This window comes from Euprymna scolopes, chromosome 10 (genome assembly GCF_053919585.1).
Source record: "Euprymna scolopes isolate OS-2025 chromosome 10, ASM5391958v1, whole genome shotgun sequence".
Classification (NCBI taxonomy): domain Eukaryota; kingdom Metazoa; phylum Mollusca; class Cephalopoda; order Sepiida; family Sepiolidae; genus Euprymna; species Euprymna scolopes.
In genome coordinates this window covers 15,375,539-15,403,295 of record NC_136491.1, presented here as the reverse complement: position 1 = coordinate 15,403,295, position 27,757 = coordinate 15,375,539, and the positions used below count along the sequence as shown (strand labels likewise).

Below are 27,757 nucleotides of genomic sequence, written 5' to 3'. Positions count from 1 at the left end.
TTATAAAATCTATATAAAAATCCTATTATGATCCTTGGAATGACTTCCCAATTTAAATTAATGAAAGAATCCAGCTGCAAAGAAACAAAACCCTATTTTTAAATAATAAATTATTCATTTTTGGCTGACTTGCTCAAAGTTATTTTTAACCTGCATAAATAAGGTATTTATTAAAATACTTGCATCATTGAAATGAAATAAAACTTTGCCTTTTTTTTTTTTTTTTTTTTTTTTTATAAATGTCTACATTCAGGTAATTTCAGGTAAAAACAGTAATTAATATAGTTGAGATTTACAGAAAAGAAATTAGCATTAAATAATCCAACATTAATTAAAAAAAAGATTATATCAAAATATAAATTATAAAGTCATATTATAAAAGTAAAGTAAAATTTTATTTCAGGACAATAAATAATCTCAATGATCACTTTTTAAAAATCAAACAAAATAAAAAATATAACAATTCCTATACTTACAACTAGACCTATAATTTTATCTGATTCTTACACTATATACGTGCCTTCTGCGTTAACTCAAACAAATTTACCTTAAATTATCCCTTCTTATGTAGGTTTAGCTTTAAATTTGCACTGATGAAGTTAAAGATGTTTTTTCATTAGTTTTACCTTTTTTGGGAGTAAAAACTCTGAATGCTACAATTAAAATTATGAAATATTTATTTAAAAATCATCTCTGTACATGAAATTTGTAAAAAGTATAAACTGAATTCATCTGATTAAACACTATACAAAAAAAAAAAGGCAGGTCATTACTTTATTTATATTAAGCTTATGTAGAAAAATATGAATTTCATAGTTTAAAAAAAAACAAAATCTAAGAACTTGTTTTATAAAATAAGTCTACAAAGTGATATGTTTTACACTTGTCAGTTTAATTAATGTATAGACATCATATTTATTGACAAATGAAGTGTAACACGTACACACAAAAAAAATGTAAAATGTTTTTCAGCTAATTTTTAACCAAACTAAGATTTAAAAAATTTTTATGCAAAATTGTCAACATCTCACTCGGAATCAGAAAAAATACAGGTCAATACTTTAAATAAAGTAATTAGATTCAAAGAATTCAAAAGGGTTTGCTTCTAACTAGCAATTTCTTTTCTATCATGAAGAATATCCTCTTTACACTAAAAAAAGTGTAATTCGCACCAGTTTCTTTCTGAAAATAATTATTCCAGCAAGGAAGATTTATGACAATAGAAACTATTTTTCATAATGACCTAAAAGATTTAAGGGAGATAATTTATATTTTCACTTCAAGGTAAAAAAAAATTACATTATGAGCTTTTTTTTCTTATCTTTCCATATTCTTCTCCTGATTTTTTTTTAAAACTAGTCTTGATGTTTTAGTTCTTCTAAAATCGGAACTTGTATATATCAGGCAAAATATTGATAAGGCATAGGATGAATTACAATTTTAATATAAAATTTAGAAAGTATTTACCATAAACAAAAATACTCTTTCTACCCACATCATATAACAATAGTTTACAAGTTAGCTGAGCAGACCGTTGTGCATGTCCAATTCTGAATAATTGTGATCTTGCATTAAATGCAAGTTAAAGCGTAGACAATATGAATATCTTTACGTTTGATTATGTAGTTTATAAAATTTTACTTTTATCTGACACGAGATGATAGGTTTTTACATTTACGTTTCACATGCAAAATGTTGATTGCTTGTTAAGTTTTATGGCATGTCAACATTTGTTGGGTCATTTATAAGAATACTGTACTGATTTGTATACAATAAGTTTATGGATCAGATTTTTTTTTCTTTTAACAAATATTCTGTAAATGGTTGTTACTATAAAAAAAAGAAAAAAGAAAAAGTAAAGAAAGAAAAAAGAAAAAAGTAAAGAAAGAAAAAAGAAAAAAGTAAAGAATGAAAAAAGAAAAAAGTAAAGAATGAAAAAAGAAAAAAGTAAAGAATGAAAAAAGAAAAAAGTAAAGAATGAAAAAAGAAAAAAGTAAAGAAAGAAAAAAGAAAAAAGTAAAGAAAGAAAAGAAAAAAGTAAAGAAAGAAAAGAAAAAAGTAAAGAAAGAAAAGAAAAAAGTAAAGAAAGAAAAGAAAAAAGTAAAGAAAGAAAAGAAAAAAGTAAAGAAAGAAAAGAAAAAAGTAAAGAAAGAAAAGAAAAAAGTAAAGAAAGAAAAGAAAAAAGTAAAGAAAGAAAAGAAAAAAGTAAAGAAAGAAAAGAAAAAAGTAAAGAAAGAAAAGAAAAAAGTAAAGAATGAAAAAAGAAAAGAAAAAAGTAAAGAATGAAAAAAGAAAAGAAAAAAGGAGAAAAAAAGACAAAAAAAAAAGAAAACCTTAATAGGTGCCACCAGCCAGACCTGGCAATAGTAGTCACCCTGGCAGGTGACACCACCCAGACCTGACCTGGCAATGGTAGTGACCCTGGCAGGTGACACCACCCAGACCTGACCTGGCAATGGTAGTGACCCTGGCAGGTGACACCACCCAGACCTGACCTGGCAATGGTAGTGACCCTGGCAGGTGACACCACCCAGACCTGACCTGGCAATGGTAGTGACCCTGGCAGGTGACACCACCCAGACCTGACCTGGCAATGGTAGTGACCCTGGCAGGTGACACCACCCAGACCTGACCTGGCAATATTAGTGCCCCTAGCAGGTGACACCACCCAGTCCTGGCAATATTAGTGACTCTGGCAAGTGCGACCAGCCAGACCTTACATGGCAATAATAGCGACCCTGGAAGGTGCCACCACCCAGTCCTGGCAATAGTAGTGACCTTGGCTGCTGCTACCACCCAAACTTGAAAGTTGCAATTAAGATGCGATTCCACACTTCCTATAACTGACAAATTTGTGGCCTCACCACTGGATACAGTTTTGTGTAATAACCAGTTGACATTAGTAGTTGATAGAGTTGGGAAATAGGTAGAAAAAGAAAAGTAGAAAGAATTAGGAAAGATTAATTTCAGGTGAGGGAGTGAGGTAGAGACAAACAACTTGTTCAAGAATGTTTGTAAAAAGATTCTGACAATATTTATCTCTAAAGCGAAGCAATTGTATTTTCCTTTGTTATCATGCCTAAAACCAATGTACAATGTCAATATTATTTCATGTCACAGGAACAAGCAGAACACAATTTTCACAAGACATTTTAGAAGTCAGAATTACATATCATTTAAATCCTATTATCAAATTATAATAATCAGACCATTAAATATTACTTCATGATTAAACCAGAAATGTATAAATTCATAATGAAAACTATCATGAGAGAAAAAATATTCTAACAGTCAAAACATTTGTGATGACAAAAAAAATGACAGTAACTGAAAGAAATCCAACAATAATTTGACTTGAGTCATCGACAGTAAAAATTTTTTTTTGCTTCTCCACATTTCTAAAAAAATCATATTTATCAATAAACAAACCAGATGTTTCTATCTTCACTTTTGCTCTTTTTACTAATATAAAGACACGTACACATTGGAAGCACATTGGAAAAAGTAATATTTTTTTTTTTATACATGTTGATATTAAATAGAAATATAAGTATTTATATGGTTGAATTAATTTCTTGTACAATGCACTTCATTTAAATCAGAGGTGAAACGAAGTATATATAAACTACGGATGCTAAGAGGAGACAATTTTACGTCAAAACAAAATACAGAATTTTAAACTACAGACTACTAAAAACAGTAGAGACTCACCCTATTGTCATCAACTTCATTCTCTTCCTTGGTCGTTGCTTTAGAGTCTTCTTCACTCTAAAATTAATACAATAAGTAAAACAATCATGTAGGATTATTGTCGATAAGGCAGTTTATAATTCAAAGAATAGAAAAAAAAAAAAATCCTTTCATTGAAAGCTAAATTTTTGACATGCTATGATGTAAAGTACTTTGGGTCTCATGTATTATTTTTTATTGGAATTCTTTGAGACGAATAATTTGTGCATTTATTAGGTTGGTGCAAAAATGTTTTTATGTTTAACTATATATACAGGGTGAACCCCCCCCCCCAAAAAAAAATACAGAGGACATTCAATTGTTTTTATGAGCATTTTACAGTCAATGGAAAAAAAAGGGCCAAAGACCCTAGTGTTTTTATGTGATGTTTTGAATATAATTAACTAGTTATGACCAAAGTTTCATTTCATTCAGACAAAACACTAAGAAACAGGGCCTAATTAGAGTTGGGGCCTGTTTTTTGGGTCACCCTGTATATATATATATATATATATATATATATATATATATATATATATATGAAGCGACATTTTTGCACCAAACTAATTATTCATTTGCGGACTGTCATCATCCTCATCTTCATAGTAGTTGTATTCAATACGTTTCAGTCAACTCAACCTCTGGCCTTCTTCAGGTGATTAACAGCATTCCTATCCCGTCGTGGTTAACCACCTGAAGAAGTCCATAGGATTAGTTGGCCAAAATGTGTTGAAACAATAACAACTATGAAGATGAAGGTAACAGTCCACAAATAAATATTTTGAGCCCGTCACTACGGGTCAGGATGGGGTAGATGTGTACAAAAGAAAACCTTATATTTAAATGATAGTGAAATAAAAATCTTTTAAGTTTAAAACTATTGAAATAACTTCACCTTCCAAATGCAAATGTTAAATATTGATGGAGACAGTATAGAAAAAAAGAAAGTAAGATTATAACCCCCCTCCCCCCCAATATTTCATAACTTTCATGAATTTCACTATTGTATTACTTGTTGCTTAACAGAATAAATGATGTCTTCACACAAATAGGTCACAAACAATAGGGAAAAAGAAGACAGAAAGGGAGTACCAGAAAAATAAATAGCACAAAGCTGACCTGAAAAAGTGTATACAAAAACATTAAATATGGTTTCCACATTTCATTTTAATATAGGTTAAAAAAAAAAAATTTTTTTTTTTTTTTTTTTTTTTTTTTAAATATTTTTTATAGTTAAATCATTTCTTTACATTCCAGCTAGGCAATGCTGGGACATGGGTCTTTCTAGTTTAGAATAAATTATAGTTAAATGCTAAAATATCAAATTTTAGATAGTAATTTGTACATAAACATTTTTAAGCCTAATTAACAGTTATGAGCTACAATTATCAAACTAAGAAAAAATTATTAAAATACATTTAAAAAAAAAACGCTCACCAAGTCAAATATTTTTAATATTTTTGATTTGTTTTTGTAATTAATTGGCAAACAAAAACGCTTTGAAAATCTGAAATGTTAAAAACGTAAAATAGAAAAAAAAAAAACAAAAAAACAAAAAAAAACAAAACAAAAAAAAAAAAAACTCACTTTTTGATATTCAATCACTCCCGTTGATCTTCTTTCTCGTCTTGCTCGGCGAGCTTTTAATGCGGATGATTCTCTTTTGTCTGAATCTTTTTCTTTTTCTAAATTCAAAACAAACAATAGTTTTAAAATAAACAAAAATTGAAATAAAATCTAGCACCATCAATTTAAATAATCTATGAATAAAGATGAAACAAAATTAACATTCTCTTCTTCCAAAACCATATTTAGCTAAAATGTAAAATTTTCAATTATCAATGCCATAAAATATTTCTTTCATTTTTTGAAAGAAATATTTTCTGTGAAATAAAAAAAAAAAAAATCTGCCAGTTTTTAAATGGATTTAGAAATTGAAGTCTACAATTAATATATATATATATATATATATATATATATATATATATATATATAAAACAATTTAAAGCTACATCAGCATTTAAAAAAAAATCTATTTTAATAGCACTAAGATTTTAATTATTAAATACAATTAATAATCAGAATTGTTATCCTAATTGTTATTGTTTTGTAATTTTTGTAAATATTTAATTCTTTTCTTTTTAAATCAAGTTAGTTTATATGAAATTTACACATTAATTTATCAAACTACATAAAAGATGTTCTATTTAATTGCTATTCCACAAGGATAAAGTTAAACACAAGGTTGTTTTTTATAAGGATGGAATATCCAGTCTCACAGTCAAATCGTAAGCTTTGATCTTAGCCTGAAGGTCAGCTGTTGTATGTCTTAACTGGCAAAAGTTTGAAGAGATTTTTTTAATTGCAAAACAAGAATGGATTGAACGTTGTTTTCAGGATAAAATAGTTTCCTCATGTCTTGAAATTAGTTTTACACAGGAATTTTTCATTTGAAATAAAGATTAGTATTAATTAAAAAATATAAACTATTTTGAATATTATAGTGTATTTGGATCAGAGAAAGAAAAATCAAACTCTTAAAACGGAAATAATTTTTAATTCTGAAGGATTTAAAATTCATAATTTTTATGCAAAATTGCAAATGATCAAAGAAATTTAATATTCAGTTCAGTTTAAAGTTCCTCAACGTTTATCCATTTCAAATTAATATAACAATGAGGCTGATCTCCAAATAGTCAATCATTTTTATTTTATCTTAATGAAATGTACGTGATCCGGGGTAAAAAAAAAAAAAAAAATTAAAAATAAAGCTGATCTTCAGTGTTTGACTAAATTCAAGCTGGACATTAAAGACCAGCCACACATTTGTTGGGTTTTCTGAGAATCTATTAGTGTAACTGCAACTAGTGGTTCATTCGTAATATCCTATTTGTATCTATTTGAATAGATATGTTGGACTCTTCCATAATTTAGCTCTTTAGTCAATTTATCTTTGTAAAATAATATTAATATAAATATATATGAGTCAACATTTACCGATAGATAGATTCCCCTTTTTCATAGTCTCAAATACACCTGACTTGTAATACCCCTGATGTTATGTAATTACCAACTATGAGATACAAATCACTCACAAAATATTTTAATCAAACAGAGCAAATAATAATAGAAAATACCAAATGTATAAGAAGAACATGACAGATGCATTTATGTTGAAAATTCATTTAAAAAAAAAAAAAAAACATATTTACAATTGAAACATTCAATTTCATGAAGCCTCCAGACACGTATAAACATGAGTTATCAAAGGACAATTAGGTTAAGTGTTATTCATCATTAAAACCAACAAAATGATAGGAAAAAAAAAAAAAAAAAAAAGACTGAATTGTATTCAATGTTTAGTTATTTTTCTTTTTATTAAAAACTTCTTGGAAAATAAACCTTTTCGAATTACATTAACGAAAATTTACTTAATGCTTTTATATTCTCCATAAGCTATTTAAAAGAAATTCAAAGGTGAAAAAAAGAATTCATCCTTGAATATATATATTCAAAGATGAATTTTTTTTAATTCCTACCCTCTGATGAGAAGGAAAGTATTTCTTTGAAACTCTGCGGATTAAGAACTATCCACTTATCAAGTGTTTCCTTTTCAGATTAAATATGTTTTTAACTCTTTTTCAAAGTGTTTTTTTAACATGTTTTATTAACTGTTTGCTCGTATTATAAGCTCTATCTCCTATTTGGCTTTATCGAGCTTTTACATCTGGCTGAGATAACTTTATAAACATTAATTCTTTAATATTTATATTATACTTTAATTTTACCATCTTAGATCATTTTGGTAAATTTAATTGTAATTTTTATATATATATATATATATATATATATATGGAGAGAGAGGTGTCCCAAAATTAGCCATCTATTTTTTATGCTAATGTAGAGGATTAATTTTCAGACTCTCTCTCTCTCTCTCTATATATATATATATATATATATATATATTAAACAATTCGTTATTTTCTCAAGGGTCTTTTGTTGGTAAACAAGCATGTAAAGAATTCAATGTAAACAAATTCTTGTTGGATCATCCCGCTAAATAAATCAAATTATACCCAAGTTTCACCACCAACGATTACTACGCTATTGTACCTGTGACCACTGTCCACTCTTTAACCTTTATTCTCAAGTGGCCTTCGGGCCTTGATAAGTGATGATTCCCTTGTCAAAAAAAAAAAAAAAAATTAAAAAGACTAATATTTTAATATTTACATTAGAGAAGCAAAGTGGGATTAGAGATTATTTTTAAGATTTAAAACATTTTTCTCTGGTATTTCATTGCATCCAAATTATTTTGATGCATCCAAATTATTTCATTGCATCCAAATTATTTTGATTTGGATCAGAACTACAATAAAACCAAGTTAATCAGATATATGCACTATCTGTACTTATTTATATATTAATCGGTTATTATAAGTAATAAAAAAACAAAAAAACGAAAAGAAACGTAGTTGACGGGTGGAATGTAGACGACCAGCACCTTTTGAATCTTTATTCAGGTCCTTTGTTTCTTCTTCTTGCTTTTTTTCAGCATCATCGTTTTGAAATCGATTCCGCAATGATGTCCTATTGAAGCCAACCGAGCTCGAATTGGCCGTGTTACTAATGTCCGATACACTTAGAATATTTCTTTGGTTACGTTGACTATGCGCTGAAAAGAAAAATAACAGGGAATCAAAGAACAAACGTGCAGAACAAAAGCATTGACTGGACGAAGCTCAGTATCGCCAGGTTGGAAACAGGAATGACAGAAAAATGGAAGCAGTCAATCGGAACAAAAAAAGGAGTAAGAAAAAAACAACAAAAAACAAAAAAAACAATGGATGTCATTTGTTAGTCTTCAAATTGCCTACACACAACTTCCACAAGTGAGTTGATTGTACAGAAGCTTTTCACCAACACATTCACCATTTTAGCTAAAAGTACTTTTGACCTTCTTTAAGTCACCAGAAATCACCCCTCCCAAATTTTTATTCCCTCTGTCAATTATCTTTCCTTATTCAACTCTAATGATGCAAAACCTTTTTCTCTAATAGTTTTTGCAAATCTAAAGATATGACTATACCAAAATAACATTGAATAAACTGCTGTTCACATGAAAGCCACGATCTAATTATCTTTATACGATTGCATAAATACACAATTTCTACATTAGATTTTTCAAATTGAATAGAATTGTGTTTAGCAATGTGAAGACTAACCTTTTAATTTATTAGGATGAAAGATAAGATATCTTAAAGTTATCGGTTAGAAAAAAAAACATCTCTTACATGTAATATTGCTTAATATATTCTTTATTTAACAGTGTTTTAAAATGAAGTTTTTTTAAATATTTAAAACATGTTGAAGATTGTTTATCAGTTGTTACTAAATATATTACAAGCCAACAGTGTTCTTTATGCTTCAGATCTTCAATTTCCAGATTATTTCAATATTTTATCATGCACAGTTGCAATAGAATTTAACATCACATGACTGAAAACTGATAAGCTACCAGAAAGGACGAATCTGATGAGCATAAGTTGCACAAAGATGGGTTAAATAATGCGAAGGCTGCTGCAAAGAAGGTAGGTTCCCTTTATCGAGCTAGAGGATTACTCGCACTTGAGAGTATCCTGTACTTCTACAAGGCCAATATTGCCCATGCATGAAGTATTGTTGCCATATCTGGGCTGGTACATCTACCACTAGATTCTATCTTGGATAGGATCCACAAAAGTTTTCAATCTAATAGGTCCCACTTTGTTAACTAAGCTCCAACCCCTGCCCTATTGACCCAATGTTGCATCCCTGTGCCCGTTTCACAAATATTTTAATGGAATGTGCTCTGATGAAGTTGTTGCACTTGTGCCCCTCGACGTACATATCCTCGATAATCCCGCTTAACAAAATCAAACCCCTTCACTGTTGAGGTCCCTAAATGCGAGAAAGTTTTCTACTCTAGTAGTTTTGTCTCTCAAACAGCTAGACTTTGGAATTCCCTTCCTGCTACCTGCTTCCCTGACTATACTGGTATGCAAAAGTTTAAATATAACGTAAACCATTATCTTGTTAATCTTTTCAAGGCATGGTCTTAAATAGTAGCCCCTTACATCCAAGTAGCAATGTGTGTTGTTAAGGGTCAACGCGAGTAAAAAAAAAAAGTCATACTTGTAGAAAAGTGTACAAGAATGAAGTTGACATTGAGACCTTTGCATTTTCTCATTATATGAAATTGATATACGAGATTTTCTTCTCTTAAAAAAAAAAACAGCAGTAGTCATAATCATGCCTGTATTACTTGTGTTATTTAGCGTTTTCATTTTTTAGATGAAGTAATGTGCTGCGTTTAAATTTGAAATGCCTTACAATTTTCACAAACAGAACAAATCTCACGCCAAATCTATCGTTTAATAATTGCATAGTTTTTATACAGAAAATCTCAGTCTTTCTTAAATAACATTAAAAAGAATATTTCTATGAAATCAATTAGCAATATGAATTCCTATTAATGCCGGCAATTTGTGTTAGTGAACAAAAAGGAAACTAATTTTTAATGCTTGTATTTTGTTAAGTGAATTTTATAAAAAATAGGTTGATCTAAATTCATAAAAAATAATTACTACAGGAAAAATAAGTTAAAAAAAAACAAAAAAACACAAACATTTAAGAGAAAATTTATTAGTAAAAAAAAAGTTTTAAAGTCAGCAACTGAAAACATGCAGAAAAAAAAAAAAAAACACTCAACCGGGTGATTAAAATGTTTTAATACAAAAGGAAGCAGGGAAATCAATCCGTAGAAGTTAATAAGTTTGACGTTATTTGTGAGTCAAAAGGGAAACATACCATTTCTTAATCTTGTAGATATTTAAATATATGAAAGTGTTTAAAGAAATCAATTTATAATGATCATTTTATCAATGAATGATGGCTGAATTGAAGCAACGAATTGTTGACAGATGATAAGGATGGTTTATCAGATTTTTCTCATATCAGATTTATACCTTCATTTAAAAATCTATACGAAACAAGTTGCTAGTCTAGTACAGATCATTTAAGTTACCAGTGATAAATACCATTTCCTTCGTGGATGTCAGCCAACAGTCAAACAACTAAAGCCAAATAGAAGCTTTCTCAACCATGTCCAGCTGATAACATATCAAGAAGAAACTAGATTGGAGCTGTGAACCAAAAGGATAGACTACACCACCCTCACTGAAACTAGAAATCCCTCCTCTGAAGCCCTTCCTCCAAACTCAGAAAAACTGAGAGTTCAGTGGAAGATTCACAATCACTTGAAGTGAATTAGCTGATCAAAAGTGCTATAGACAGAGCTACAAACGAATCAAACTACTTGTAAATGTAGAGAGGAGAACCAGCCACTGCAGCACCGTCTTGCCTGTCCTTTACTATTCAACCAGTGTAGCTGGAAAGATTTTGCAGAGTTCAACGATATTGTAAAGAGCTGCATAAAGTGGGAAACTATCACATGACCGCGTGTTCCAATATGCAAAGAAGTAAATTTTCCAACATAAGTAAAGATTAGGGAAGAGAAGTAAAAAAATTTATTTAAAGAAAAAAAAAAAAAATGACATGTAAGAATGACAGTGAAAAATAGCAGTGAAGATCTTGAATACATTCAAGAAAGTAATCACTTTAAGTTTATGCAAAACAAAATTTTTCAAATATAAAAATTATCCTTAAAAGACTTCTTTTCCAGTACAATAACATCTGAATCATAGAAAGTCATATTTTAAAAGAGCAAAAAACACATTTCTCATATATTGTCCATATTTGGCAATGAAGCTTACATAAACGATCACCATCCTCCATTACTTTCGACTCACTTTATAAACAAAAAAGTCAAAGTATGAAGTAATAAATAAAATTGACAAAAATGTTAGCATCTACAAAATCATTAGGATATTAATTCAACAAATATTTTGATGGTTATTGATAGGTTTTGCTCTAAAATATTTGCATTCATTCCCCATTATAACAATCTGTTAAATTATAATCAAAATTCCATGAAATTAAAACTCTAATATTATGTAACAATCAAAAAGTGACAATATTTATTCAAAGTCTATAACAATTCATCTCTTAAGTACATCTATTTCCTAACATTGTCAGACCTAGATAAATTTGCTAAAAAAAAGTCAATAAAAATTTTAAGTTTGCGTTTAATTTGAAAAACAAAGACTCTTAAACTTGAAGGCAAAAATCACTATGAAGTTTCTAAACTTCATAAGAAAATTGTTAATACGAAAAACTGTCTTGGAAGAGAACTGCTTTGTTTTGAGAAATTTTGATAAATGCTAAAAGTTATTTAAAAATTTTATAATATTCAGGTATCAAAAGTACACAATGTCTATAAAGTTTTATTTAAAACCAACGCATAATCTTCAAAATTATGTCAAGCATGAAAAAAAAAAAAAAAAAAAAAAAATCAGAAAACAAAGATACATAATTGATTACGATTAATTTTTGAAGATTTTTCAATAAATATTTGAAGTCTTTAGACAAACAATTATTCTTTAAAAGAAAAAAAAAATCAGGTTCTTTTGTTTTGATTTTAAGCTTTTTTTCTAGCGAAGAATTCAAGTGTTTACAGATTAAACTAAAGAGAATCATGTACATGTTAATCTTAGATATTTAACACAGGTTTTGATGGAGCGTTGGAATCTACTCTTATTTAAACTAACAGTCTCTGTCCTCCTCTGCACAACAAAAATGGTCAACATAGGTTCTTAGATTCCGTTTCCAAATTCAGTTATTCTCAACTGGTTGCTTTGTCTGCTTTATGGTATATCAATATATTTGATATTGTTTAATGGTAAGACCATATAATGATTCATTGAAAAACTGATACTTTAAAGTTGTGGAGAAATGGGGAGTCTTACTTTTCGTTCAGTCTCAATTCTCAGATTAACCTAACTTTCATCATTTTTTTTTTGTACTTCTCTTTGCAATCTAATACTCAGAGGTAAAATAATATTTCTGAAGAAATTATGAAGTAATTTTGTAAGAAAAAATAAAAATAAATAAAATCAGGTTTATTTTCACTTTTTTAAAAAAAATATTTTAATGTAGCCTAATCTTTGGTCACCTTATATTTTTTATTGAAATTCTCATTTTAGATCTGATTCGGAAAAAAAATATGCTATAAATATTATACAATAAAGTATTAACGGCTCATGATTTTGAAAAGCAAACAAACTACTTGTTTATACTTCATTTATTCACTGAAAAAAGTCCTTTCTAATTAAAGTATATGCTTGAAACAGACCAAGGAATATAGTCAAATATAAACGTAAAAGAAAAAAAGGAAAAAAAAAAAAGAAAAAAAAAAAAGAAATTGAGTCTAATAACAATCTTATTAGGTTAAAATGTAACATAATTAAATTGAATAAATCTATGTCTAAAGTATTGTTACATTTAGTATTTCATAACATTCATGTTTAAATGATAACTGCAGGAGGTGGGAATGTAATTAAGAAAGCTGAAGTGAAATAAAATCAAGACTTACGTAGTGTATCAAAAGAATATATGTTAGGGGTGCTGCTGGTTGACAAATCCTGATCTCTCGATCTTCGGTAAGTAGCTTGAGTACCGGCCTGTTTAAAAAGGGCATGTAAATATTATGTGGACATTGAGACAAGTCAAATGAAATATCTTTATTATTTTGTGCACTAAACTCTTTTTGCTATCATTGATGTGAATGTTTATAAACAGGTGAGTGAAAAGTCAAAAAGGAAAATAAAAAATAAAACAGAAAAATATTTAAAAAACTTTTAGCAATTTCCAAACTATTTCTGATCTGGCTCATCAGTAGCAGCGGCGTCGGTGACCAGTTTTCCAAATTGTAGAGCCACGTTGATCTCAGGAAGACAAGTAAAGACAGTAGTTTCCCCCGTTGCTTTCTATCTTAATTCAAGGGTGCATCTCTCCCAGGTAGTTTAACATGTCCCCCAGATACCAACTTGGAAATTTCTATGATTCTGCACAGTACATACAGTCCCTAGCCTTCCCAAATGGTCACTCATCTGGTACTGGCTAGGCTTATTGTTGCTTAACTGCGGTGATCTGAGGAGAATCGGTGTGTCAACGTGATTGTGCCGTATATCCGGTTACACCTGCAGAAAAGCTGCTGGACAGTTCCAGCAGATTTAAAACCGAATACAATGCCATCACCATTCTCAGGTGCCATTCCATATTTATGCAAGCATAGTTAGAATCAAAGTCACCAAAGTCATCATATTAAATTTAGACGATTTTACAGCGAATGGGACAAACAAAATGGGAGCAAAATAGTCATTATCAAAATATCTAATATCTGTTAATATAATTAGATTGATTATTATATAGAGCTTTCACATAACCAGGTAGTGAGAGTAGTTATGCAGTTAACGATGCGGAATGGTTATGTCTATTTGAATTATGTTTGGGCCATAAAATCATTAACTTATGGATGTGGGCAACCTTTATGTGGTTGCTCCCGTAAGTACTAGACTCTTTCTGAAAAAAATCTAGGAAACCAATGCCAACAATAAAATCAGTCTTATTTATATAAAGTTATATTTTTTCACATCACCAATAAGCTTCACACACACACAAAAAAAAAGGTGCTGTATGGACGATTTCTTTGATAGAATCTCAAAATATGATAACGTCAATTTAAATGGTCAATGAAAAAGCGATGAATGTTTGGTATAAGATCAACTGGTAGATTGCTTAGTAAAATAATGATTGGTAATGAACTTCAGATTCAAGGTCGATCCCATGGAAAATGTGGTTTTTGAAGATTGTTTGTGAAAATTGAAGTTGAAATATTTAATAACATTTGATTGAAGGAAACAAAAAATTGGGGAATATATATATATATATATATATATATATATATATATATATATATACACACACGCACAAATAAAGAGTTATGTAAAGGCTACATCATCTATATACACATTGAAAGATATTTCCTCACGGAAAATAGAAAATATACATTTCTGTATATTTAAAAAATGCAAAAAAACACAAAACATGATTTTTTTGGTTATCTCTACTATTATATAAAAGGAAATTTGTGCATGTGCGAGTTGTTTCCTATGGATTCCAAAAACAGCTGAGCCGACTTTTATGAAATTTCACAAAAATGTACTTCATGTATCTGGCAGTAATCTGAAAAAGGGTTTTGTGCAGAATGTCTGATTTGTTACAATCAAAAAAATCTGATGAAAGGAACAAACGATTTTGACCAAAGTTAACACCTTATACAGCCTAACATTTCAGAAGTTTTATTACCACACAAGCAGAAAGACCTAGTGTATAAAATCAACACTAGGTTCTTTGATATGACGGGGGGGGGGGCACACTGAAAATGAATGTTTCTGTGTAAAGCACAATTGGACCATGATACTTAGCTTTTGCATTTCAAACTTTAATTCAAGCTATTATATATAAAAAATAATTTTATAAAATCAACAGTAGATTCTCTACAGTGCAATGTAGATTACAATGTATCATGGACTAAGTCACTGCGGAGAGGCATGTGAGGCTTGTGATAGGTCCCCAACTAGAGCAAACAATCGATCTGATTGAAAAAGGGGTAATTTCACAGATTCTGATGACAAAAATATGAGTGAAACATTTGTTGATCCTCATTCAATCTCAGGCAACATCAGATCTCTCTGCTAGTTGGACTTGAACTCAATAGTATGTATATATTAATAGACTCCAAATTCATGTCAACAATATGCATACAAACACAAAGAAACAGAATGCATATTATAACTAAATGCACATAATTCAGGTCTGAGCTTGAACATAGATATTATTTAATGTATACAAAGATTTTTTTTTACAGACAAAGATTTTCTGTTGGCAAGATTGTGGATTGAATAAATTACTTGTTCATGTTGAAGATTAGATATTAACAAGAAAAAAAAAAATTTTTGCAGTTCAAATGCAAGTCAAATGGACACAAGAAAGAGTCATCAACAAACATTTAAAACAAACATTGCTCATAGTTGAACATTTCCTGTTTTTCAAAATCATTTTTTTTCATAAGATACATTTTTTGATAAAGTAAAAAGTATTGTCTAAAATCTCTCTAATTTATATATAAACTAGCTTGGGTGCATGGCGTTGCCCGGGTGTTTGTAGGTGTGTGTTGAGTAAAAAAAAAAAAAAAAAAAAAAAAAAAATGGTAGTATACAGGCAGGCTCGAACCCAGGCGGAAAAAAGTGAAAGAAAATCTGACATCTTACCACTGCTCCATGACGCAACCGGAAGTGTAAAACGTTCAAATTTAACGTAGTCAATCAATAACAAAAGATGGTGTTGCTTTTAAACCTCCCATGAAAATAAATTAGACACAAGGTAGTTTTTAATTTGGGGAGAAAACCAGCTCCCCAAAACGGGGGCACTCTGGCAGTATCTAAATAAATAGTAATTGTCTCAGTATGAAGGGTTTCCCATACATTGACCAAGGACCAATTACAGAACAGATACGACCCGGTCGAAGGTCAGGTGTTGGCGTTCGAATAGTTTCGCTTTATTTATAAAAAAAAGACAAACACTGGAAGCGATGGCACGTGGGAATTTTGTTTAACTATATATATATATAAAAAAAAAAAAAAAAAGAGAATGTCCGTTTGCAAATCTGAGATATTACAATCTGGGAAGTATGCAAAAACTTTGTGGAACGTGGGAAACTTGATGCAAAAGGCCTTTCGTGGACATTCACAAACGCTCGCGCCTATTTTGCCCTTTCTGAAATGGCTAGGCCAATTACTTTTTTAAATTTCACACAAATGTACTTGATGTGTTCAGCAGTGTTCTTACATAGGTTTTGTCTCAAAAATCAAATCCGATTAAAAAAGGACAAATCGAATTTTGACCAAACTGAACACTGATACAGCTTAACATCACAAATGCATTTTAAGTTTTATCACTGCATAAACAAAGGCTCGGTGTATAAAATCAACAGTAGATTCTTTGATAAGACAGGGGTGCATTCAAAATGAATATTTCTGTTCAAAGCACAACTGAACCATGCATGATATTAACTTTTGTCTTTTAAACTTTAATTCAAGCAATTATATAAAATTTTATAAAATCAACCGTTCTCTACAGTGCAATGTAGACTACAATGTATTTAGAACTAAGTCACTGCGAGAGGCATGTGACGCTTCCTCCCAGTGCATCATGACGAGTCTCCAATTAGAGCAGGCAATCAATCGCTTTGATTGAAAAATGGGCAATTTCACCAATTTAAATGACAAAAATATTGGAAGTATGAATCATTTTTTGATCGTAATTCCAGGCAATGTCTGGTTTCCCTGCTAGTTAATTATATTAAACCTATAATTTACACGCTTTTGTATCTTTGAAACTATGTATTTAAACAGGAAGAAATACATCATCTTTAGCTGAAAAGTAAACAAACTCATATTCAAATATTTTTTGAAAACATTAAATAAAAGAAACAAAATCTTGACAATGATAAGGAAATAAATTTAAAAGATTTTTTTTTTCTTACCGAAGTTCTTTCTTCCCATGGCCGCCGAGTTCGCAGAGTTACTTCTTCCGATTTTGAAGAGTCTTGAGGGGCATCTTTGTTTTCACTCGATGATAATCTCTCTTTGGGTGAATCATTTTTATCAGAATTGTCTTTGACTGTATCTTTCTCCTTGTTTTCCTTCTCTTCAGCTTCTCTTGTTAACTTTAACACTTTTTCAGCCATTGCAATCTCTTCCATTGTAACACCCTACAAAGAACGCAATGGGAAGTTCAAATTTCAGTAATTTTGCTTTTTAATTTCAACTATGAAAAAAATTTGATTGCCTAAGCATGAATGTTGCTTATAGTTTTAGCAATCAACAAGAGAAAAAAAAAAGGAAAAAAGAAAATTATAGTATAAATCTATAAAAATGGTCTAATTGAAAACTGGTCAGGGGGGAGAGAGAGAGAGAGGTATTGGGGGGGGGATGCTGCTAATAGTTTCATCAGTCAACAAGGAGAAAAAAAGTGGTAGTAAGAATCAGGATTATGTCTAATTGAAAACTGATAAATTTTAATAAAAATTAACAGCAAACGCTGTAATAATTTCAACATGAGTGCAATTTTACCTGTGTTGAACGACGAGTTTCTCTTGCCCGTTTTGCTCTTGCTTTTCTTTGTGTTTCTGTTTCTTCGTCTCTTTTGGGAGGTTCATAGGATCTGGAAAATAATTATTTCATTCATAATATATATGTATATATATATATATATATATATATATATATATATATATATACACGTATAACATCTATTGTAAACTGGAATACACCTTTATTTTTATTATATGATATCAAATCAGCAAAGTTTTTTTCTTAAAACAAAATCTCATAAAATTTCAAGTTTGAACTAATTGCAATCATGCTATCAACAATGGCATCTTTTCAAATTCTGGGGTTGTTTGAAATAAATTTAAAAAGATAAGTTTCTTAAATTTAATTTTTTGTCATAAAAAAAAAAAAAAAAAAAAAAAAGGATTCATTTTTTTTTTCTGTTATTGTAGTGGAATTCGAAACCTTGAATTTCAAGTTAAACCAATGACATCTACTGAATTGTCATGTCACAGAAATGAAAATATCAAAAAATTATGAAAATCAATAAAATAGAAAATTAATTATTAATGGAAATAATTTCCGCATACAATTAGCGAAAATTGAGTTTTGCAAAAATAAAAAAATAAAAAATGGAGAGTTCTAATTGTAACAAAAGGAAGGTAAATATTTTCTTAAAACTAAAAATCTGGCCAATTTAGCAAAACTTAATTTTTGCTAATCGTCTTTGAAAACTTCATTAATAATTAATTTTGTACTTTATTTTAAAAAAATTCTTTTTGATATTTTCATTACTGCGACATGACAATTCAGTACCATAATAACAAAGAAGAACTGGATATCCTGTGTGAAATAAGTAAAATAAATACAAATTTAATAATATAATTTTGGGGACTAAAATAAAAAAATAAAAGGAAAAACAGAATCATTTTGGATTTGTTTTATTTGTGTTGATTAAATCAACAAAATACTTTATATCACCAGGGTTTGATATGCTACTTGGCCATTACTATCATTCAAGTGTTTTCTAGATATTATCTAATCAAGTGTAAGAAACAAAATATAAAGCTACACAACACATTAAACTACTTTCATCTAATAAAATTGGTTATAATATCACTTCTTTTATACATTCGTTTGGAATTAATTTTATATTTTAACTGCCTATTCATGAATTTTTCTTTAGAAAAGAAATTCTAATTGGCTTCATAAGCCATTTTATTAAAAGTTTTGCGTTGGAATATTATAGATTTAACAGAGTTACTTCCCCATAACAGAAATTGTTGAATAGTTTAAAAATATAAAAATGCTTTGCTTTTTTTTGTGCTCCAATCTTGAAAACTATACTGATCTTCATGAAATAAATATTTTCAAAAACACTAATAGAGGAAATGAAGGTGACTAGTAACATTTTGAATTATTTTACAATTTATTTTCAGGACAAAATGTTTTCATGTAATTATAACTACTAATTATCCTTAAGGTTTGGTAATATTTGAAATTAAATAAATTTTTTCAAATTAAGTTTATGTAATGAAGGTATTTCATTTTTTTTTTTTTTAAATTCACTTCAGTATAAAAATAACTGAAAAAAAATTTGAATATTTTTGTGTTAAAAAAAACAAAAACTTTACTAATAATGTAAACATTTCAATTGGATAAAAAAACGAGAAATACTCTCAGGTTTACAGGATTCATCTGTTCACTGGTTCAACATGTTATTAGGTGGCTACAAAAATAATATTGTTTTTTGATGTAAAAGCGTCATTTTTGCCCCAACCTAATACATTGAACACATAAAATGTGTTAAACTATTTCTTACACTAGTAGAGAATATGAATAATAATAAAAAAAATCATTCAAAATGAATCACCTAAGAATGGCTTAACTAATTTTGGATTATTTTCAATGAATCCATTTGTTCAAATGGATTCTCTAAATCCAAGATTCTTCTCATCGAGTGAACGCTTGCAGATGTAGCTTGAATAGAGGTTATTGAAAGTATGCTAATATGTTTCAGTAATTTGGTCAAATTACAAAGAGCTTATATCAGAATATATATTTAAAACAAAAGTGTACAAATATGTTCAAATAATCACCCCATTAACATCAGAATGTCTTAGTATTTCATATAAATTATATTTAAAAGAAATTCTTACTTTCAATTTTAACTTTAGTTTGTTTAGAATGTAATCAAAAAAATTCTAATTCAAACAGTATTATCCCTTTGAGTTTTCAAGCACTATTTGACAAAAAAATAAACAGAAGGATGACAATATACATATATATTTAGAATTGAAAAGGAAAACAAGGATGAAGCAAAGGCATCTACATGGAACAAAGAAAATACTCTTGAAGAAGCCTTAATAAATATTAGGTGAAATATCAATCTCGTAATGCATGTGTTCATATTGATTTTTATTTGTTCCTTATAGATGTCTTTATTTCAATTTTTTTTTTTATTTTGCCTATGCATTCTGTGGATTTTAATCCTTATTTTATCTCTTTTACACAATTTATATTAAGCTAAGTCTTAATCTGCACACATGTCTAAATACTGTCAAGATTTAATCTTCCTGGTGTCATCAAATCTAAGCCTGCCTTTAAAACTTGAACTACAAATCCATTTATTTAAAACATAACTACATTTGTAAAATAACACAAATTCAATTTTGTCTGTATATTATACCATTTTTCATGATAAATCAATTGGAGAATAAATGAAAATGTGATAGTATTAAAACGGAAGCAAAATTCTTATGAGATAAAATCACTTATTAATTATAAATAATCAAATACACGAAAGTGATTTAACCTTTCATGGATTGGTATAGTTATTAAAGAATGATAAAAAGGTTAAAGTTTTTCATTAAAAAGAAAACTTTGTTAACTTCTATAAAGATAATGCTCTTTAAGAAGAAAAAAAAAAAAAAAATTCTAAAAAAAACAAAAAAACAAAAAAAAACTTCATCTCCTCCCAATGAGATATGTATCATAATCTATGCATAAGTAAAACTTTGATGCTGCTGCTTTGTGTCATAATGCATACTTTTTATATGTGAATGTTTTAGTTGTTGGGAAGGACAATGAATAACAGAAAAAGAGAGAGAGGATATGGGGGGGGTATGGGAGGGGCAGAGACAGATTAGGGAGAGACAGAAAGATCTGAGGGGGAGACAGACAGAGATTGGGAGAGGAGGATACAGAGAGAGAGAGAGAGAGAGAGAGAGACAAACAGAGAGATTGGGAGAGGAGGATACAGAGATAGAGAGAGAGAGAAATATGGCGGAGAGGGAGACAGAGATAGATATGGCGGAGGGGGAGAGATATGGCAGAGGGAGAGATGCGGGGAGAGAGGGAGAGAGGCGGGGAGAGAGGGAGAGAGGCGGGGAGAGAGGGAGAGATGCGGGGAGAGAGGGAGAGAGGCGGGGAGAGGGGGAGAAAGAGGCGGGGAGACAGAGAGGGGGAGAAAGAGGCGGGGAGACAGAGAGGGGGAGAAAGAGGCGGGGAGACAGAGAGGGGGAGAAAGAGGCGGGGAGACAGAGAGGGGGAGAAAGAGGCGGGGAGACAGAGAGGGGGAGAAAGAGGCGGGGAGACAGAGAGGGGGAGAAAGAGGCGGGGAGACAGAGAGGGGGAGAAAGAGGCGGGGAGACAGAGAGGGGGAGAAAGAGGCGGGGAGACAGAGAGGGGGAGAAAGAGGCGGGGAGACAGAGAGGGGGAGAAAGAGGCGGGGAGACAGAGAGGGGGAGAAAGAGGCGGGGAGACAGAGAGGGGGAGAAAGAGGCGGGGAGACAGAGAGGGGGAGAAAGAGGCGGGGAGAAAGAGGCGGGGAGACAGAGAGGGGGAGAAAGAGGCGGGGAGACAGAGAGGGGGAGAAAGAGGCGGGGAGACAGAGAGGGGGAGAAAGAGGCGGGGAGACAGAGGCGGGGAGACAGAGGCGGGGAGACAGAGAGGGGGAGAAAGAGGCAGGGAGACAGAGAGGGGGAGAAAGAGGCGGGGAGACAGAGAGGGGGAGAAAGAGGCGGGGAGACAGAGAGGGGGAGAAAGAGGCGGGGAGACAGAGAGGGGGAGACAGAGAGGGGGAGAAAGAGGCGGGGAGACAGAGAGGGGGAGAAAGAGGCGGGGAGACAGAGAATTTACATCACAAGAGTTCCATATTTAAAATTTGCAAAACTTTTGCGATATCCTAATAAGCCCTGTCCCTATTTACATCATTCTATTCCAATCACCAATTCTGTCACCATCTAAAAAAATTCATGTACAGATAAAACGTATGCATGATAACATCAGCATTTTAGTAGTGAACATTTAATATGTGCAATAAGTATGGACCCGACGGCTCACAACAGGTGGTACTAGTTATAGGTTTAAAAATATCATACATGCACAAAAAAACAAAACCAAGAAAAGTAAATAATTAGAGGAACAAAATTGAAATCAAAACAAAAATGGTATTTTTTGTTATTTTCAAGCATTGTAGGTTGTCTACCTTCTAATCTGTGTTGATGAGAGGTTGGCCAAATGCCCTGTAACTGAAGTACTGGTGGTGACCGCCGATGGTGTGGTTACTTTTGTTGTCGAAATTGTGCTACTTGCAGTGTTAGTAATGGATGACGTAGTAGGAGGAGTAGTAGTAGTAGTAGTAGTGATGTCATTATCCGCATCAGCATTCGGTGTCTTTTCGGGGACTGGGAGGCTGACTTTTGTTGTAGCTGTAGGCGTGGTAGTTGTGGTGGTGGTGGTTGCTGTAGTTGAATCCGTTGCTGCAGCCGTGGTGGTGGTAGTGGTATTGGCTGTGGCGTCTGCGGTAGTTGTCGAAGCCAAGGTGGTGTTGATCGCTGATTTTTGTTTTTCGGTTCTGAGATAGAAAGGCACATAGTGCTTGCTATATTGGCGGTAAGGGTACTGAATCCTATTAAGGTCTTGGCTGGACAACCTGTAAGGATAGCAAGTGACACAACATGCTTCATGCGAGTTACAATTTGACAGGAAACAACCAGAGACGGGAAGAAACGTGACAGAATAAAGAGATGACGTGCAAGTGTGAGAAGAGGAAAGAAATTCACAGAAAAAGCAAAAAAATTGAGAAAAAGTTAGAGACAGGCTACATTTCAGGTTTATAAGCAAAAGTGTTAAAATAATCATGCCTTCAACATAAAAAAAAAAAAACAGAATTCAGGTTTCAGAATTTCTGAGATAAAGATTGAGGATCTGTATTATTTTAACTATTATTCTCTTCTTGATTGTTATTGTCATTTCAACTAATGAACTTTCTTTTCCAGCTTTGGAATCTACATGGACCAATGCTCTAAACGTTAAATGCTCAACGTGACAATCTAATAAAGTTCCGATGCTTTCTACTGAGCATAACAAGTAAGATTATCCTATGAATTAACTAATAATAGCCAACAGAATGAGAACAATCTAGATAGATTAAATAAAGAGTACAGTTTAAAATTCCATTCAGATTCTCAAGTTTGAAAAGATACACATAGAAGGTTGGTGGTTACATTGGCTGAAACGTTATGAACCTATGATGAAAATAGAGACATCTGCATAATCCAAACAGTTAATTTTTTTGAATATCACTAATATACTTTCTTTTTGGTCAGCAATTTCCCCTCAACTTTTCAAAGCAATTACATTGGATTGGGGCAAAAATAAATTCCTCAGTCAGAAATGATATACTGTAGTATCAGAACAGATACTACACTTTGAATTATTTGTTAAAAAATATAGCATATATTTTGAAAAATTAGGTTCTAGTATGTTTGGTCAAAACAATTTGTACAAAGAAAATTTTTGCCAATAACAGAAATGAAAGTTTAATGAAGCTACTGACTTGTATGCAAATGATGAAGCTGTGGGGCGAGCATGATGTCATAGAAATAAATGGATATATATATATATATATATATATATATATATATATATATATATATCAGGATCGGAGGAAGAGGAGAGAGAAAAGACAAAAAGAAAAAGCATGTGGCAGTGACAAACTTAAGCACATGTAAACACAACAGTCTTCTTAACCGCATGGCAACATGACAAACTTTTAAACAAAATGCGATCCAAACTTGAACAAGATTTTCAGACGGCTGCATACAGTGGAACGAATTACACAACAGCTAGTTATAGCTGCAAACTAAGCAACTAATTGACCATATTGTTTCATCCATCCATAGCCCTTGAGCCCCTGGGGGGGGGGCATAGGCCATCTACAACTTTTTGTAGATGCTTTTGTAGCAAGGAGTTCTTTTTACAGGGTGAGGGTGCTGGCCCCATGCCCAACCTTCCCAGAAGGTACATACAGCGCCTAGCCTTCCCAAATGGTCACCCATCTGGTAATGGCCAGGCTCAACGTTGCTTAACTTCGGTGATCTGGCGAGAACCGGTGTGCCAACGTGATTGTGCCATACGACCATACTGTTGCTGGTTTGGAAAATGTATCAGGTGGCTTTTAATTTAAAAAAGCTTGTGTTAATTTTTCTTTTAATTTAAAAAAGCTTGTGTTAATTTTTCTTTTAATTTAAAAAAGCTTGTGTTAATTTTTCTTTTAATTTAAAAAAGCTTGTGTTAATTTTTCTTTTAATTTAAAAAAGCTTGTTAATTTTTCTTTTAATTTAAAAAAGCTTGTGTTAATTTTTCTTTTAATTTAAAAAAGCTTGTGCTAATTTTTCTTTTAATTTAAAAAAGCTTGTGCTAATTTTTCTTTTAATTTAAAAAAGCTTGTGTTAATTTTTCTTTTAATTTAAAAAAGCTTGTGTTAATTTTTCTTTTAATTTAAAAAAGCTTGTGTTAATTTTTCTTTTAATTTAAAAAAGCTTGTGTTAATTTTTCTTTTAATTTAAAAAAGCTTGTGTTAATTTTTCTTTTAATTTAAAAAAGCTTGTGTTAATTTTTCTTTTAATTTAAAAAAGCTTGTGTTAATTTTTCTTTTAATTTAAAAAAGCTTGTGTTAATTTTTCTTTTAATTTAAAAAAGCTTGTGCTAATTTTTCTTTTAATTTAAAAAAGCTTGTGTTAATTTTTCTTTTAATTTAAAAAAGCTTGTGTTAATTTTTCTTTTAATTTAAAAAAGCTTGTGTTAATTTTTCTTTTAATTTAAAAAAGCTTGTGTTAATTTTTTTTTTAATTTAAAAAAGCTTGTGTTAATTTTTTTTTTAATTTAAAAAAGCTTGTGTTAATTTTTCTTTTAATTTAAAAAAGCTTGTGTTAATTTTTCTTTTAATTTAAAAAAGCTTGTGTTAATTTTTCTTTTAATTTAAAAAAGCTTGTGTTAATTTTTCTTTTAATTTAAAAAAGCTTGTGTTAATTTTTCTTTTAATTTAAAAAAGCTTTTCTTTTAATTTAAAAAAGCTTGTGTTAATTTTTTTTTCTTTATGAGACTTTCATAAACAGTCTCTGCTAACATGCAATTACTATGTTACAAAATTTTTTTTTTCTATTTAAATTGAGAACATTTCATTTATGATTAAACCTAAATAATTAAACAATTGTAATTAATCATAAAATGTGCCCAATAAGTAAATTTTGTATTTTGTTATTTTTGTTTCTATATTTCTGTAATTTTCTCATCTGTGATGGAGATATTGTAAGGCTTTGTAAAACAATAGGTACAAGATAATTCAATTGGTAAAACAAAAGTGTAAAAACGTTTTTCTTAATGTATAGTTAACTAAAAAGAATTTTTATTTCTTTTCAAACAAATATTTTAAAGTTTAAACATTATAATCTGGTGTCCTCTCTTTAAAAATAATTAGGCAAATTTATTTAGCAAGAAATATTTGCTCTTTTAAATGGAAATAAACAATTATCAATTGAAGATTTTTTTAATACAGAAATCGTTTAATTTATCTTTTTATACTTAATCGATATTCCATAGAAAAAAAAAAAAAAAAAAACATCCATTTTGTTATATTTTGTTCCAGTGAAATATGATATTAAAACAAAAACCTAACACGAACAAAATGCTAGTTGATTTTTAACATACCTTTGGTATATTTATTAGAATTTTTAATTGTATCAAGAATTTAGAACAGAATCAATAATTGTATCAGAATCAGATAAACTATTGGAATCATCTCATCACTAGTTCTAATCGCGTCAAAAGCATGCACGCAAGATTAATAAAGTGATTGGTCAATTGAAAAATTATGTGAAGCGCATCCCATTTTTCAGGGAAATATAAGAGTACTTAAATTACAATTGAAAGAGTGGAATAAAAGGTGTTACATAAATATGTGTTCTTAGTCTACGTGGGTGGCAGTGGGAGTAGACCTGAGTGTGAGAGTGAAAAGTCCTCAGACTTTTTTTTTTTTAAAGAAAAAATATCAAGCAGGACTAAATATTAAAATTTAAGAGAAAGAAAATAAAAATTTAATTTTGATCAAACAACATCAACTAATGTGGTAGAAATCACGAACCAAACAGATTTATATACCTTTTGTTACTTGAAACTATAGAGTACCGGTTTAAGGCGAACTGACATTACTTTATATGAATAATCTGGTTTAGGGTTTAGCACAATGAAATTGTTCATGTATTAAACTATATTTGTTTGCCTTTTAAAATCTAATACACCTAGTTTTTAAAAAATATTTTTGTTTTTAAACGTTCAATGTGTTTGAAAAATAAAATTAAATTCTAACATGATAGAAATATTTTATTTTGTTGAAACTTTGCTGAAAATGAAACTACAAAAATTAATTTGCTTGTTTTTGTTATGGCATTATTTAAAAAAAAATAGGCCATAACTTTCTATTATTGTGGAAATAAAGCCAAATAAAAATTCAGATCAATAAACAATGGATTAAAGGATTTGAAAGTCACAAGTTTTGTTGCCAGCTAAGGAATTTAGATAATTTAACCAGAATAATTTTTTTTTTATTTTTCATTATTCTCAAATGAATTTTTACAGGCAGCAAATTCCTTACATTATAAAAATAGATGAGGCTGAGAAAGAAAAAAAATAACTTTTCCAAGATTCAGTGTTTATACTTACAAAAAAAAAAGTTTTATTTTCAAGCAAGCAGGAAACAAAAGAATTTTATTGAACCATGCACATTCATAAGCTTCTAAAATCAATATTTGATAAGCAAATATTTTGTGAATTTATTTTAAGTTTGAACCTAAGTGAAGGAGAGAAGTGATAGGCAAGTCATTCTTTACAGTATATTTTTAGAAAAGTAACAAAATACATGAAAAGTGACGAATTTTGAAACATTCACCATACATGCATCGACAGCTATGTACAGATATAGGTTAGTTTTTTGTTTTTTAAAAGTCATGACTGAACTAAAATTATGTTGTTTCATTTGCTTCCTAAATTTTTAAACTATTTAAAGATAACGTAATATACCGAGACTGATATCGTTGTACAGGTGCAGTAAGCAGAATGGAGACGCTAATTGTTAACATTCTCAGTAACTGATAAACTATTTGTAAAAGAAATTTGGAGTTTTTTTTTTTTTTATTTAAGTTTATTTAATGCTTTTGAGTTTATTGGTAATTAGTAGCTGAATATTTTGTATAATGGCATTAACATGAAAAAGTTGATCCTTGTATTTCACAGTAAATTACATAGAACACAAACAATAGACGCATCAATAATAAATTCAAACCTTATTTTATAACTATTTTAATTAATCTAAATTTTGTAATCAAAACAAATGAAAATCATTTCATCTTCAAAAACTACTAGTAATATGCTTTGCTTATATATATATATATATATATATATATATATATATATATATATATATATAGTGAACGTGTCTGTGTAAATTTCCCTACGCAATAACTTAATTTTTAGTCTACAGACTCGAAATTTGATATACAGGGTACCGAGATTTGGGAAAATCCATGTGATCGGTTTTTGGCCAGAAATTTGGCGATTAAGGGGTCAAAGTT

The 27,757-nt window shown here is 30.1% G+C and overlaps 1 protein-coding gene across 25 annotated transcripts in view; it reads right to left on the bottom strand.

Moving 5' to 3' along the window:
* The window catches only part of LOC145285804 (protein phosphatase 1 regulatory subunit 12B-like), a 359,611-nt gene that overhangs the window by 122,648 nt on the left and 209,206 nt on the right, over nucleotides 1-27,757 (bottom strand). For 9 of the 25 annotated variants that reach the window (XM_080134189.1, XM_080134198.1, XM_080134196.1 and 6 more), the window contains 7 exons: nucleotides 22,333-22,779; nucleotides 17,865-17,955; nucleotides 17,276-17,503; nucleotides 13,262-13,349; nucleotides 8,234-8,404; nucleotides 5,317-5,414; nucleotides 3,712-3,768 (listed from right to left, as the gene is read on the bottom strand). In XM_080134189.1, the coding sequence (XP_079990315.1) occupies nucleotides 3,712-3,768; nucleotides 5,317-5,414; nucleotides 8,234-8,404; nucleotides 13,262-13,349; nucleotides 17,276-17,503; nucleotides 17,865-17,955; nucleotides 22,333-22,779 (1,180 nt within the window). The remainder of the gene's footprint in view (nucleotides 1-3,711; nucleotides 3,769-5,316; nucleotides 5,415-8,233; nucleotides 8,405-13,261; nucleotides 13,350-17,275; nucleotides 17,504-17,864; nucleotides 17,956-22,332; nucleotides 22,780-27,757) is intronic. The other 16 variants (XM_080134191.1, XM_080134203.1, XM_080134200.1 and 13 more) reach the window with 5 other exon arrangements.